The sequence below is a fragment of the Pectinophora gossypiella genome, chromosome 16 (assembly GCF_024362695.1).
Source record: "Pectinophora gossypiella chromosome 16, ilPecGoss1.1, whole genome shotgun sequence".
NCBI classification, from domain to species: domain Eukaryota; kingdom Metazoa; phylum Arthropoda; class Insecta; order Lepidoptera; family Gelechiidae; genus Pectinophora; species Pectinophora gossypiella.
In genome coordinates, this window is record NC_065419.1 from 2550875 (window position 1) to 2563371 (window position 12497).

The 12497-nt window shown below is 37.8% G+C and overlaps 2 protein-coding genes and 1 long non-coding RNA gene across 5 annotated transcripts in view; 2 read left to right on the forward strand and 1 right to left on the reverse strand.

Moving 5' to 3' along the window:
* The window catches only part of LOC126374001 (myeloid leukemia factor), a 31528-nt gene extending 29357 nt beyond the window's left edge, over nucleotides 1-2171 (reverse strand). For all 3 annotated transcript variants that reach the window (XM_050020444.1, XM_050020445.1, XM_050020443.1), the window contains exon 1: nucleotides 2127-2171. The gene's annotated coding sequence lies outside the window, so the exon portion shown is untranslated. The remainder of the gene's footprint in view (nucleotides 1-2126) is intronic.
* Nucleotides 118-1607, forward strand: LOC126374052 (uncharacterized). The gene is made up of 3 exons (XR_007567390.1): nucleotides 118-473; nucleotides 976-1106; nucleotides 1234-1607. It is a non-coding gene; the product is annotated as an uncharacterized LOC126374052 (long non-coding RNA).
* Nucleotides 2172-2616: 445 nt separating the features above from the next.
* LOC126373978 (sterol carrier protein 2) lies at nucleotides 2617-8108 on the forward strand. The gene is made up of 2 exons (XM_050020401.1): nucleotides 2617-4022; nucleotides 7184-8108. The coding sequence occupies exons 1-2, from the start codon at nucleotides 2916-2918 to the stop codon at nucleotides 7685-7687; spliced, it is 1611 nt and encodes a 536-aa protein (XP_049876358.1). The 5' UTR covers nucleotides 2617-2915; the 3' UTR covers nucleotides 7688-8108.
* The last annotated feature ends 4389 nt before the right edge of the window (nucleotides 8109-12497 follow it).

Here is a 12497-nt window from a genome sequence, read left to right on the forward strand (position 1 = left end):
TGTTGCAATCTCACGTAAACATTTTACTCGTGAGATTTTACCATAGAGATAGGAAATTATATGGAGGCGCCCTGTTCTACTATATAAACATCATCTTATACAAATATGAGTAGTTTATGAAACAGGTCGTCAATAATCGTTTTGTCTCTTTTTTACTAGTACAAAATTTCATTTGGTAAAAGAGATAAATATATATTTGTTATTTCTAGTTATGGCAACATTTTGTGATGACGTCACAACAGCTGTAGGTGCGTGCCATTTTTCGCCATTTTATGCGCTGTGTTTTGTGGTACTTCTGCTGTCAAGTAGCTGTTTATGAGATCGTATTTTGTGTTTTGCGGATAAATTACGAGGATTTGATTTGCTAAATCGAAGTTGAAGTTGAAAAAAGTGTTATTCAACATGTCCGTGTATTGTATTGTACAGTGTGGTGCCAGAAAGGACAGAAATCAACCGTATTTGTCACTTCATAGGTTAGTACCCCGTATTCATTGGATAATACAAACAATCCTATAGATTTTGATGTTACAACGCAACTGAGCCATGAATTTGTATTAAACCTTTATATATTTTGAGTAATTGTCATACTACAAACCGTATTTTTCTTTGTTTTCCAATATCTTTATTCGTCATAGTCAAATTAGTGTTGCGCCAATAATACTGGCTAAGAATACTAGTTATTATTTTTACGTTAACAGGTTTCCAAGAAATAAAAGCTTGAGAAGACGATGGTTAAAGAGAGGCTGTTGGTGTTTAAATTTATATTTAAATTTCAGCCTAGCTTGCATCATCTCACTACTGGCTAGATAGATAACATATTTGTATCATGTTATCACAACATGTTTATACTATCATTCAACTACATATTATTATGTACTTAATATACTTAGTCTGTAACTATTATATGTCGAAACAATTATTATTATGAGTTGTACAAATTTTATATAAATAAATGAATGTTATCTTTCATTTCAGGCCATCTTTCAATCCAAAATTGTCGACTGGATTTACTGAAACAGGTGATATTGGAAAACTAATCCACAGCTGCAACGTCGTCTGTGCTGCCATTGCCCGTACGTCTGTCTCATAAGTCAGTACATGAAAAGGTATTTATCAAATAATTTTATATTTTTAACATGATATAGTATAATTCAACCAGGTACACAATGCACTTAAATCAGATATATTTTAGTACATACACTGTTTTAACATTATTATTAAACTTTATTTCAGTCTGTTCAAGAAGACGCGATGAAAAAATTAAAAGATAGCCAATTTGAAGAATATTATGGAAGATCTGCAGAATAAAAATCAAATAATAAAGGGCAAAGTGTATTGATGGAAGAATTGGCAGGACCGCAAGACTTTTTGAAAAGGCAGGTAAACAAATTTCAAGGTTTACCTTTGCCAAAGAAGTATTCCCAAGAAATAAGAAAGTTTGCTTTAACTTTACATTTTCTTTCTCCGAAAGCGTATAATAATTATATATGCAATGTGACAGGGTATCACAAAGACAATTTCTAAACAAATTGACACTGTTTAGATTTGTATTTATTGTAAATATAATGTAGTTACATAATAAATAATGTGTGAAATTAATACTTACTAATAAACAGATTTACGTTATAATTTATGTTTCATTATACACTCCAGGTGGATTCGAATTGTGCGCAATAAAGAATGTAATCAATGTTATAGAGTTGTTAAGGAAACTACTTAGATAAATCTTGACTAAACCCTTTACAAATACAAATATACTTTATTGCACACAACATACCAAAAAGAACAAGTTTTACACAAAACATACACGAAAAATTTGCGAAAAATACAGTACACCACCTAATTACCCTTTACCTTCCCTTTCTGTTCTCTTATGAATACTTATTATTATAATGCTATACCTATTATTGGTCAGCAAAAATTTAGTATCGATCGCCATCGACTCGCAAAGAAGAAGATGCTATACCTAGTAGGTACGAGTATGGTAATCCTAGTATTGAAACAGCTTGCAGCCCTAGTAAAGGCCGCCATTTTATGCGACGAAGTGGCACGTTTTTTTTGTAGGTATTTCCAGTCCATACTCTTATATGTCTATGGTGTCAAATATAAAGTTGCCTATTCACGACCTGATTTAATATCGGTTTATTTTTTAGAAGTGCCATCTAGTTTTTTGTTTTTTTTTTTGTTTTAGTTTTCCCCGAAGGGTAAGGCAAAGGGAACTGTGCCCATACAGCCATGTCTGACGTATTTTTTTTCTTGATGATTAATGAAATGATGAAAGGTGATGATGATGAAACCTAAGCCCCCACCCTCGGAGTAGACTCCTACTCCGAACCCCAAACGAATTAACTCAAAAGTCCGCATAAACTTTTGAGTTATGAAGCGGCTTCCCGGCACGAAGCGAAAATAGGCAGATACACTTTGTTTATTGAATACTCCAATATAATAACACTCGCGAATGTCTTCCGACTAACTTAATGCGATCATTAACCACAAAACACCACTTCGTATTAATTATTTAGATTACTCAATGAAGAAAGCAACTGTCCCGTTCCCGTTTCCCGCCGAAAAGCCAGTGCCATCTAGTTGTTACGTACATAAAAAAAGCAAGTTTCAATATTTTAGTTTATGCGTGTATCCGAAAATACTGTAAATAGGGCTCAAATTCCAGCTGAAGGTCGAAGTCCAGAATTGTCATTTTGATTTAAGATTCTATTGTACTGTAGCTGTTTTTGCATTTCTGTTGCCTTTGTACAGTCTTATCTTGTTATTTTCTCATTATCTTCTTGTACTGTGCCGTTTATGTAATCTCCGTTGTTATCGTTGAAAGTTACGATACACCGCACCCCAGCGATCCTCTCACTTCGAGTCCGTCGGTGTCGCCGTCAAGAGGTAATTATCGCATTGCTCCAAACATGGGTAGAAAAGTGTTCGTCGTCGGCGTCGGGATGACCAAGTTCATCAAGCCCAATTCGGGGCCGGACTACCCTGAGCTGGGCAAGGAGGCGGTGACGCAGGCGCTCGCGGACGCTAGGATTAAGTATGACGACGTGCAGCAGGCCGTCTGCGGCTATGTGTTTGGGGACTCCACCTGCGGTCAGCGCGTGCTGTACCAGATCGGCATGACCGGCATCCCCATATACAACGTGAACAACAACTGCTCCACCGGCTCGAGCGCCATCTACCTTGGCAAGCAGCTGATCGAGGGCGGTGTCGCCGATGTCGTACTGGCAGTAGGATTTGAGAAAATGTCCCCCGGCGCGCTCGGCGGCTCCGCCTACCCTGACAAGACTAACCCTATGGACAAGCACACCCTTAAAATGGCGGAGTTGGTTGAAATCGCACCAGCCCCCATGACTGCTCAATACTTCGGCAATGCTGCCATAGAGCATATGAAGAAATATGGTACTAATGAGACACACCTCGCCAAAATCGCAGCCAAGAACCACCGCCATGGTATTAAGAATCCCCGTGCACAAGGCAAAAGGGAGTACACTGTCGAAGAAGTTTTGAATTCCAGGAAGATTTATGGTCCTCTCACTAAACTGGAATGTTGCCCGACTAGTGATGGGGCCGGTGCTGCGGTTCTCATGTCAGAGGAAGCTGTGGTTCGCTACGGACTACAGGACAAGGCCGTTGAGATCCTTGGCATGGAGATGGCAACAGACACTCCTGCTGTTTTCACAGAAAACAGTTTGATGAAGATTGCCGGTTATGATATGACCGGTTTAGCAGCCAAGAAGCTGTATGAGAAGACTGGTGTATCACCGAAGCAAGTAGATGTAGTTGAGCTGCACGATTGCTTTGCTGCCAATGAGATGATTACGTATGAGGGTCTTCAGTTATGCGGGGTGGGTGAAGCTGGAAAATTTATTGATGCTGGTGACAATACATATGGAGGAAGAGTAGTTGTGAACCCGAGTGGTGGCCTAATTGCTAAGGGACATCCTCTGGGAGCTACGGGCCTGGCCCAGTGTGCTGAGCTGGTCTGGCAACTTCGCGGAGAGGCCGGAGACCGACAGGTTGGTTAAAATATTTCTGGGGGTCTTGGTGCAAATGTGCGGTCTTCATTATGCATTCTGTGTCTTTCCACAATGTTACCTTGAACTACAGGTTATGGTTGATCTGTGGAACAGATACTTGTACGTAACACAAAGGTTTCTATTCTTGAAATATCTTTTCTAGGTATTGGTATTATCTGTCTTTTTTGAATGGTTGAAAGGTGATTTTTAAATGCACTGTGTACATACATAAGATTGACCTGTGGGTTAGCTGATTTAAATACATTATTGAAGGCTCGGTTTGCACTGCTCATTGTCTTATCACTTCATTGGACGGAGGAGTCATTGCTCTGTTATAAGTTATAAAGCGTCACATATTTGTTTGTATATTTAAACAACACTGATAAGATGCTAGTAGTTTATAGGGAATATTTCTGTTGTTCGATTCTGTTACGTCAATAGAAACATGTTTAAATAATAACAATGAGATTGGGGTACCTACTTAATTATAAAAAGTTTTAAGGATTAAACCGAGGTCCACGGCCGTGAGAATGCAATTTAAGTACTTACCTACAGATACATACATAGGCCATCATCACTAATTTAAAGAGCCATGCTCTTGTCGGTGTAGCATTCTCCATGATACTTTTTTAGGGAAAAATATGGCAGTGGTTTCCCTCTTGCCTTCCGCCCCGCAGTACTCTGAAGCGCGTGGAGAAAAATATAGGTAAGTACCTACGTATGTATCCCAATACATACGTAGGTACTTACCTATATTTTTTTATTTAATGAATAAAAAGTCATGTCAATAAAAATCCTATAATGTTAGCTACCTATTCAGCTGCTAATCTTCCCGGGCATATCGTAAAATACGACAGACGGATTGTGTCTTTGATGGGCCATTATAATGGGCGATGGGGTGATCAACTATTTGTTTTTTTTTTAACATTAAAACCTGTATGGTTTGATTATGATGCTGTGTGTTATTGGTATCTATTTAAGGACTTCGTATAATCTATCTACAATATTCGGGTTTACGTGCGTGATTTCATGTACGTATTTATAATTGTCCAATAATAACTGTCCAATATCTAAAATTCACAATGAAAACGCTAAATTATTTAAATCTTAAAAACGATTGATAGGTGCTGGTTATCGAATAAATCGTATTATCCTCCCTTTACAATCGTATTATCAGTAGCTAGATAACGAAATTACGATTAAAATTAATTTACAATCTATCTAATTAGGTTGTGGAGCGCGCTCAGTCATCCACCATATTCTGCATAAATTCAACAGACTGACGTAAGTTTAAACCGGTTTTATGTGAACTGTTGTGTCAAGACGTTTCAAGTGTGTTTGCCCCTCTCACTGTCGAAAGAAGGGATTTTAGAGCCAATAGTCTCTGTTCTGTAGCTGTAGTTTTATGTAGTTACGTGTATACGGTCATTTCGCCAAAAACGTAGTGAAATGTGAAAGTTTCATTCCATAATTGGCTCAGTTCTACATTACGTGAACGATTTTGTGCTCGTTTAAACGGTGTAATATTATTCTATAGTCAATATCTGCACTCTGTAAACAGGAATAATAATATCCTTTTATTTATTACATAAGAAAAGAAACCTTCAAACCAAAGACGTAAGTTAGCTTCGATTATTATTTAAATGTTCAGACTTTGTACCTACTTTGTAACTTGTCATTTTATTATTTCTGCAAAAGTCTTAAATGTTAAATTATGCGTCGTTTTATCTTTTAAATCCACGCGTATATATTCGTTTTCAAGATATGTATTGACACTTTTGTACTGGAAATAGGTACCTACGAAGGAAATTCTTTTTATAGCACTCACTCGCGTTTAGGGACATAACATAAGCTCAAGACTACATCCCAATTGGGGTAGTCAGAGATAAGTCCATTGCAAGATGAACTGAGACCTCACCGAGTTTTCTGTTAGACCAACGTGATAGGTGGTGAGCCGTATCGCCGTTTATAATGGTCGAGCCAATTATGTTAGTGGAAACTGCACTTAAGATAAATAAATACTTCATTGTTGCAAGTCTGGTATCGGGTTCGAATCGGAGCTCCCGTTTGAGACACACAGTGACTTCGCGCTTAGGGAAACTCATAAATAATAAGGCTAGTATAATAGTTAACACGCTCGTCCCGGCTTGACAAGAGCAAAGGTGCAGATCCCGTCGAAAAATCGAAATCCTCTCCAGTTTGATGGACGGTCTCATCAGTCATCCCGTGATCATGCAACAGTGTCGAAAATCGGGAGTCTCATATCCCTACTTAAAACGCGATAAGAACCCGTTTTTATGTGTTTTAATTATGATGGACGATCCATTTAGACAATGAGCTAGCAAACTCTTTGCATTGGTGTCATCATAGGTATCCGTATTATAACTCAAATATCACCCAATAGACCAATAAGTAAGTACCAAAAGTCTACAAGTTCTTTTCTATTGATTTTTGGTTCTTCCTACCTCGATATAGGTACGTCATTACGAAGGAATAATTAGGTATTTTTTTGTTACGGCCTTATCATAATACTTACAGGTGTCATATTATCATATCACTCTCAAACTACGTTATCAGAGTTGTATTTTGTACCCAACACTATAAACTGGTGGCCAACTTTATTAGACCCAAGATCTCTTTTTTAATAACGAAACCCTGTACGATCTACCAATTATATACTTAATGGCCCCGATTCCAACAGAAACCTCCTAATTTTATTTTCAGTTATACACCTGTCATTTTCGTATACGTCGAAAAGGAAAGGGACGGGTGATCGACAACTGTTAATTTTAAAACGAATGAGTTAATTTATAAATAACCCGAGCGAATCAAATTGGTATCTCGCTGGTATGCAACCAGTTTGACGTGTGCTGTTAACTTAATTCTGTCGGGTTATTTCCAATGTAATCCTCTCAGACGACGCTCTGAACCGAGGTTCGCGCCCAACTGGGCAATCCCAGGCCTGTTGTCTTAAATTTTGGACCGGGTGAGAGTCCATTTGCGACAAATCTACACTAAATCAGGTCAAAAAAGTCATTCCTGTCTGTCCTAAATAAACAAAACATTTGTCCTGTTTCTAGTACTAAGTCTCGAAACTTTCCCGCTGACTACGATGTATTTTACGTTGTTTCACAAAACGTCTCTTTCCTTTTAATTTGCAGGTCCCGCGCGCAAGAATTGCCCTGCAGCACAACCTAGGTCTCGGAGGAGCAGCCGTCGTCGCCATGTATCGCAAGGGATTCCAGAATGCCGTCCCCAACACCGTCGCCGCCATCTCTGGCAACCCTGACGAGTTCAAGGTCTCCAGATACATGAAGATCTTAGAAGAAGCCATGGAGAGTGACACGGAAAACTTAATCGAAAAAGTCAGAGGTATTTACGGATTCAAAGTGAGGAATGGTCCCAATGGTGCTGAAGGATACTGGGTCATCAACGCCAAGGAAGGCAAGGGCAAGGTCTCGTACAACGGCAAGGAAAAACCCGATGTGACTTTCACAATCAACGACGAGGATGTAGTAGACCTCATTTCTGGCAAGCTGAACCCTCAGAAGGCGTTCTTCCAGGGCAAGATCAAGATCCAAGGCAACATGGGCCTAGCGATGAAACTGACAGACTTGCAGCGCCAGGCGGCCGGCAGAATCGACCAAATCCGCTCCAAACTGTAAAAATCCCGCCAAAACCGGTTCAAAACCGGTTAAAGGGCTATTACACGACACGATTTCAAGGGATAGGGTTCGTGTAATAAGACTTAGAGAATAAGGGTCCCGTAGTGTAAAGCGTCGCACTAACTAGGGTCCACACACACTCCCTGCGTGGACCATTAAAATCGTGTCGTTAACAGCCCTTTTATATTAGGTTATCGGTTATGGAATAAGGTATGGGGGCATTTCAATTATCCTATCTCTTATCAACAATTCCAAACTTCTCTAAAATCTAGCTAGATTGACAAGGTCACAGATCTTTATTCTTAGGTGCAATAAATCTTTGTTAAGAATGTTTTTTATATACATAATTATGTATGGAAAGTGTAATCATTCCAATGGATATTTTATAAATGGCTCTATTTTGTTAATAAATCGGTTTTTTATATAAAATAGCGCAGTTTTAATATTCTTTACAGGGTGTTAGTAACACCGTAACGAACACTGAGGGGGATGATTCAGACCATGATTTTAATGATGACCAAAGGAAGCCTATGCCCAACGGTGGGATATCAATTAGGTTACAGAAAAAAAAAGAATGGAAGATATCGTGTTGATTACGAAAATACGATAATAAATAATTACCTTAGGTTCATAGATTTGCTGTGAATGTAATAAACAAATACAGATTATAATTAAAGCACATAATAACGGGTTCTTACCGCGTTTAAATGGGGATATGAGACTCCCGATATTATGATAATAACCGCGTAAACTTCAAACAATGTATCACAGATTAAGTAATAGTTGGACATGTTACACATATATCTTCTTCAAGTGCCATCTCCATCCCGAAGGTCGGCGACCATCTGTTGTTCTTCAGTCATGCGAATTAGTTGATGGTGTGATAACTTGGTGTGACTATGAGTCGGTAAGGGATCTGTGCTGTAAAACAAATTCAGTATTTTATTAAATAAAATTATTCAAAAATGCAGTTGCCACCCCGAATATTAGTTACTTACATAACAACATCATAAAACGTGCATACCTAGTATGAAAAGTATTGATAATAAAAATATAATCACGCGTATCAAATCTGAGATATGTGTTTAATTTTATTAACAGTATTAATTTGCGTTAATTAATGTGTAACAAATGAATGATTAGGAATGTTGGACCCCTGTCGGAGTGCACCTGTATGCCTGATTATACTAATTATTAGATATTTTATATTAAAACTCACGATAAACTCACACCTGTGATCCCTAATGGATTAGGCAGAGGCAAGACAAGTTACAGCCACTGTTGATATCAAGTCAGAACTTATTGACAAACGGTTCAACATTATCTATGACTTCTGATTTCTTGAGGCTCCGCTCTGCCCACCCCTTCAAGTGTTACAACCGTGATTTTATACCTATATGTACGTATCCTAAGCATTAACATATATGGGTGGGTATTTACGTTAGTTAAATGTCCGATTTAAAGGTAAATACCGTTAGGTACAAGGAAAGAAGGAGGAAGGAAAATGGAAAACTCGTTACCTTGCAGATCTTGCAATAGGTTCGTCTATTAAAATAAAATACGAGGAAATGTAAGTAATAATTGGTTTTGCGTTTACTAAAATGAATTGTGCAGTAGGACATCTAGCGTTTACTACGAAGAAACATACGTGTTTTTTAAGTCGTATCTATATAAGTAGGAAAGTAACTTGTATTACAAGGTATCTCACCAACGAATAGGTGGCAGCATTGTCATACTTATTCTTTGCTCTCCACCAATCTGCAATGCAAAGGAACAGGGTTTCTCAAACTAATGGGTCGCGGCCCACTGGTGGGTCGTAAGCGAATAAGGCCTGTAGAACGACACACCAACAGACCGAGCCAACGGTCGGAAACACAATTTGTTCTTTATTCTTCTTCTTTGCGAGTCGATGGCGATCGATATTCAATTTTTGCTGACCAGTAATTGGCCACGCTTACGACATTGTCAGTGGCTTCGTAGTGCAGGTGTTCTTTATTTGAAAAGTCCTTTATTCCTATTGGTAACGGTTAAATTTCTTATAGGTGGGCCCCAAGTTTGTAAACTTGTGGGTCGTCGCCCAGGCAACTTTGAGAACCACTACATTGCAATATACGCCATATTTCCCTTTCCCCACTTTTTCTATCGTGTGGGTTGTGAGGTGAATTAATTTTCATAAACCTGGTGTCAGGGTTATTATTGAGCCGCCAAAGGCCCCTGACATAGCTCATGTAACAACTACGTACTTATATCAGTAAGTAAAGTAGTAATCGGGACCAACGGCTTAACGTGCCTTCCGAAGCACGAATAATTTTAACTTTCAGACAATCAGGTGATCAGCCTGTAATTTTGTGGTATGTCCCCACCGGGATTCGGACCCGGGACATCCGGATCGTGAGCCCAACGCTCAACCACTGGACCACGGAGGTCGTTAAATGTTTATTTCCCTTTGATGAGGGGATACTATACCCATCTTTGAGTGAGAGTGAGATTTATATAGTCTGTTTATGTTCATACTTTTATTAGTAGCAGAGAGAAAAATAATATAGGTACTATATACATACTGGGTGTTAGTGACACCGTAACGAATACTGAGGGGGTTGATTCAGACCATGATTCTGAGTTAAAATCAAGTGGAATTTTCCGTCGCAAAATTCATGTTTTTTTTTTAGTTTTTTTTAAATTATCTTCAATTCTATACTTTTGCGATGGAAAATTCCACTTGATGTTAACTCAGAATAATCAGATGAATCATCCCTCTCAGTATTCGTTACGATGACACTTACACCCCGTACAAGTACATACGGTAGCCATATAAGTAGGTATGGGTGTTAGTGACACCGTAACGAATACTGAGGGGGATGGTTCAGACCATGATTCTGAGTTGATATAAAGTGGAATTTCGTGTCAAAAAATTCATGAAAATTTTTCTTTTCTTTTTAATTATTTTCCAATCCATACTTTTGCGACGGAAATTTCTACTTGATATCAACTCAGAATCATGGCCTGAACCACCCCTCAAAGTTTTCGTTACGATGTCACTAACACCCTGTATAGGTACAGTCACGAGCATTAATATGTATACACTTTGGTACCATGTCACATTAACTTTTTTGACAAATTGAACTGTAAGTCTCACTAAATGTCAAATATGTTAGAGCGACAGAGTCCTAAAGTAGGTACATTATATTGCTCATGACATGACTGTACTATGTAAGCCGCCTATTGTACTCATTCTCTTTTGTTTTGGTATTTTGTTTTTTCCTGTTTGTGCAATAAAGTACTTATTTGTTCAAAAAATTCAAAAATATTTATTTTTCAAAATTGGATTACAAAGTTACGCTTTTTGAACGTCAAAAAAATTAAATTAAATTACAAAAAAAATATTATGTAACTAGCTGTAAAACTACTACCACATCGGAATCTGTAACGCTGAGGGAAAGACGTGGCCAGAAAACCTCCCAGCACAGGGCCCTAGATGTTATGTAGGTACTTGTGTCCTCAGAGTTCTTGAAAAATGACCTTTAAGCTAGACAATTTCTGCAACTCATTTTATTACCTACTTACTATACAGGTGGCCCAAAATTTCACGTTCAAAATAAAAAAAATAGAGAGGGGTCATTGGGTACCAGAAACAAAACATGCACACCAACTACGTACATAAACATGCATGAGTTCAGTTATTATTTAGTACCTTTTTCAAGATTTTATTTTGTTATTTGGCGCCTTTAAGAACATTAGAAAGAAGCTGCTATAATTTATGAGAATGTCAAATTTTCCTCCAAATCTGCCGGTCTTGCAATCTTTGAGGACCAATTACGATTTTGGTCCTTTTTTAGGATGGTTCCAAATGCTTATTGAATGGGCCACCTGTATAATCATCGAATGCATTATAAATTTAGCAATCTGTAAACATTGTAGGTAAGTACTGTAATGACTACCTACTTAATAAACCTTGACAACATTAATATTTATGATAATTTGTAAGTAGGTACCTAATTGCGAAACAAGCGAGATAAGCATTTGATGAACCTATATATTTTTTCGTGTTTCTGAGTAAATATTTATCGTGTAGTAATGTAGTATCACATAGGTAGTATGAAGTATGTTCACTCTATGTAGGTACCTACCTACTTATCTACTCGAACAAAGCCTGGTTACGAACCTGGTTGACTTATTTATTCGTTCTTACGTAGTTTCGCTCATTACTGCCTACCCTCATTGGATGGGAGTGAGTAGATATTTTTCAAGTTTTCATAATATAATTATTATATATTTTCTCTCAGTCTGAATGTATGTAATTTTGATCAACGCCATCTGTTGTCGTTTACCACGAAGTTACATGAGTCACCATAATAATTATGATAGTCGCCATGCGAAGTTTTGCTACCGTAGTAAAGCACCTTGGAGAAAGACAGCGAAAGATGTGACGACTGTGGCGCTATGGATTGTACGTGCTAACATAAGTTATAATAATACGGTAATATCGTCACTAGATGGCACCTGTATACACATAATCATCATCATCATCAATTAAAGAGCCACGCTCTTGTCGGTGTAGCACAAAGACCTTGTATAGAAGGTCTTTGGTGTAGCATTAATGCTACTTTTTAGGGAAAAATAGGGCTGTGGTTTCGAATATTTACATATTTCTTATTTTACATTTAAAATAAGTAAAATCTGTCAAATATAGTAAAACGTGTAATATTTTGTAACAAAAAACGTGATTATTGGCAAAAGTTAAGCCTTTTATCAGATCAAAGCCAAATCATAAATAAATTTAATTAATTATTAAGTAAAAACACACTGTCAT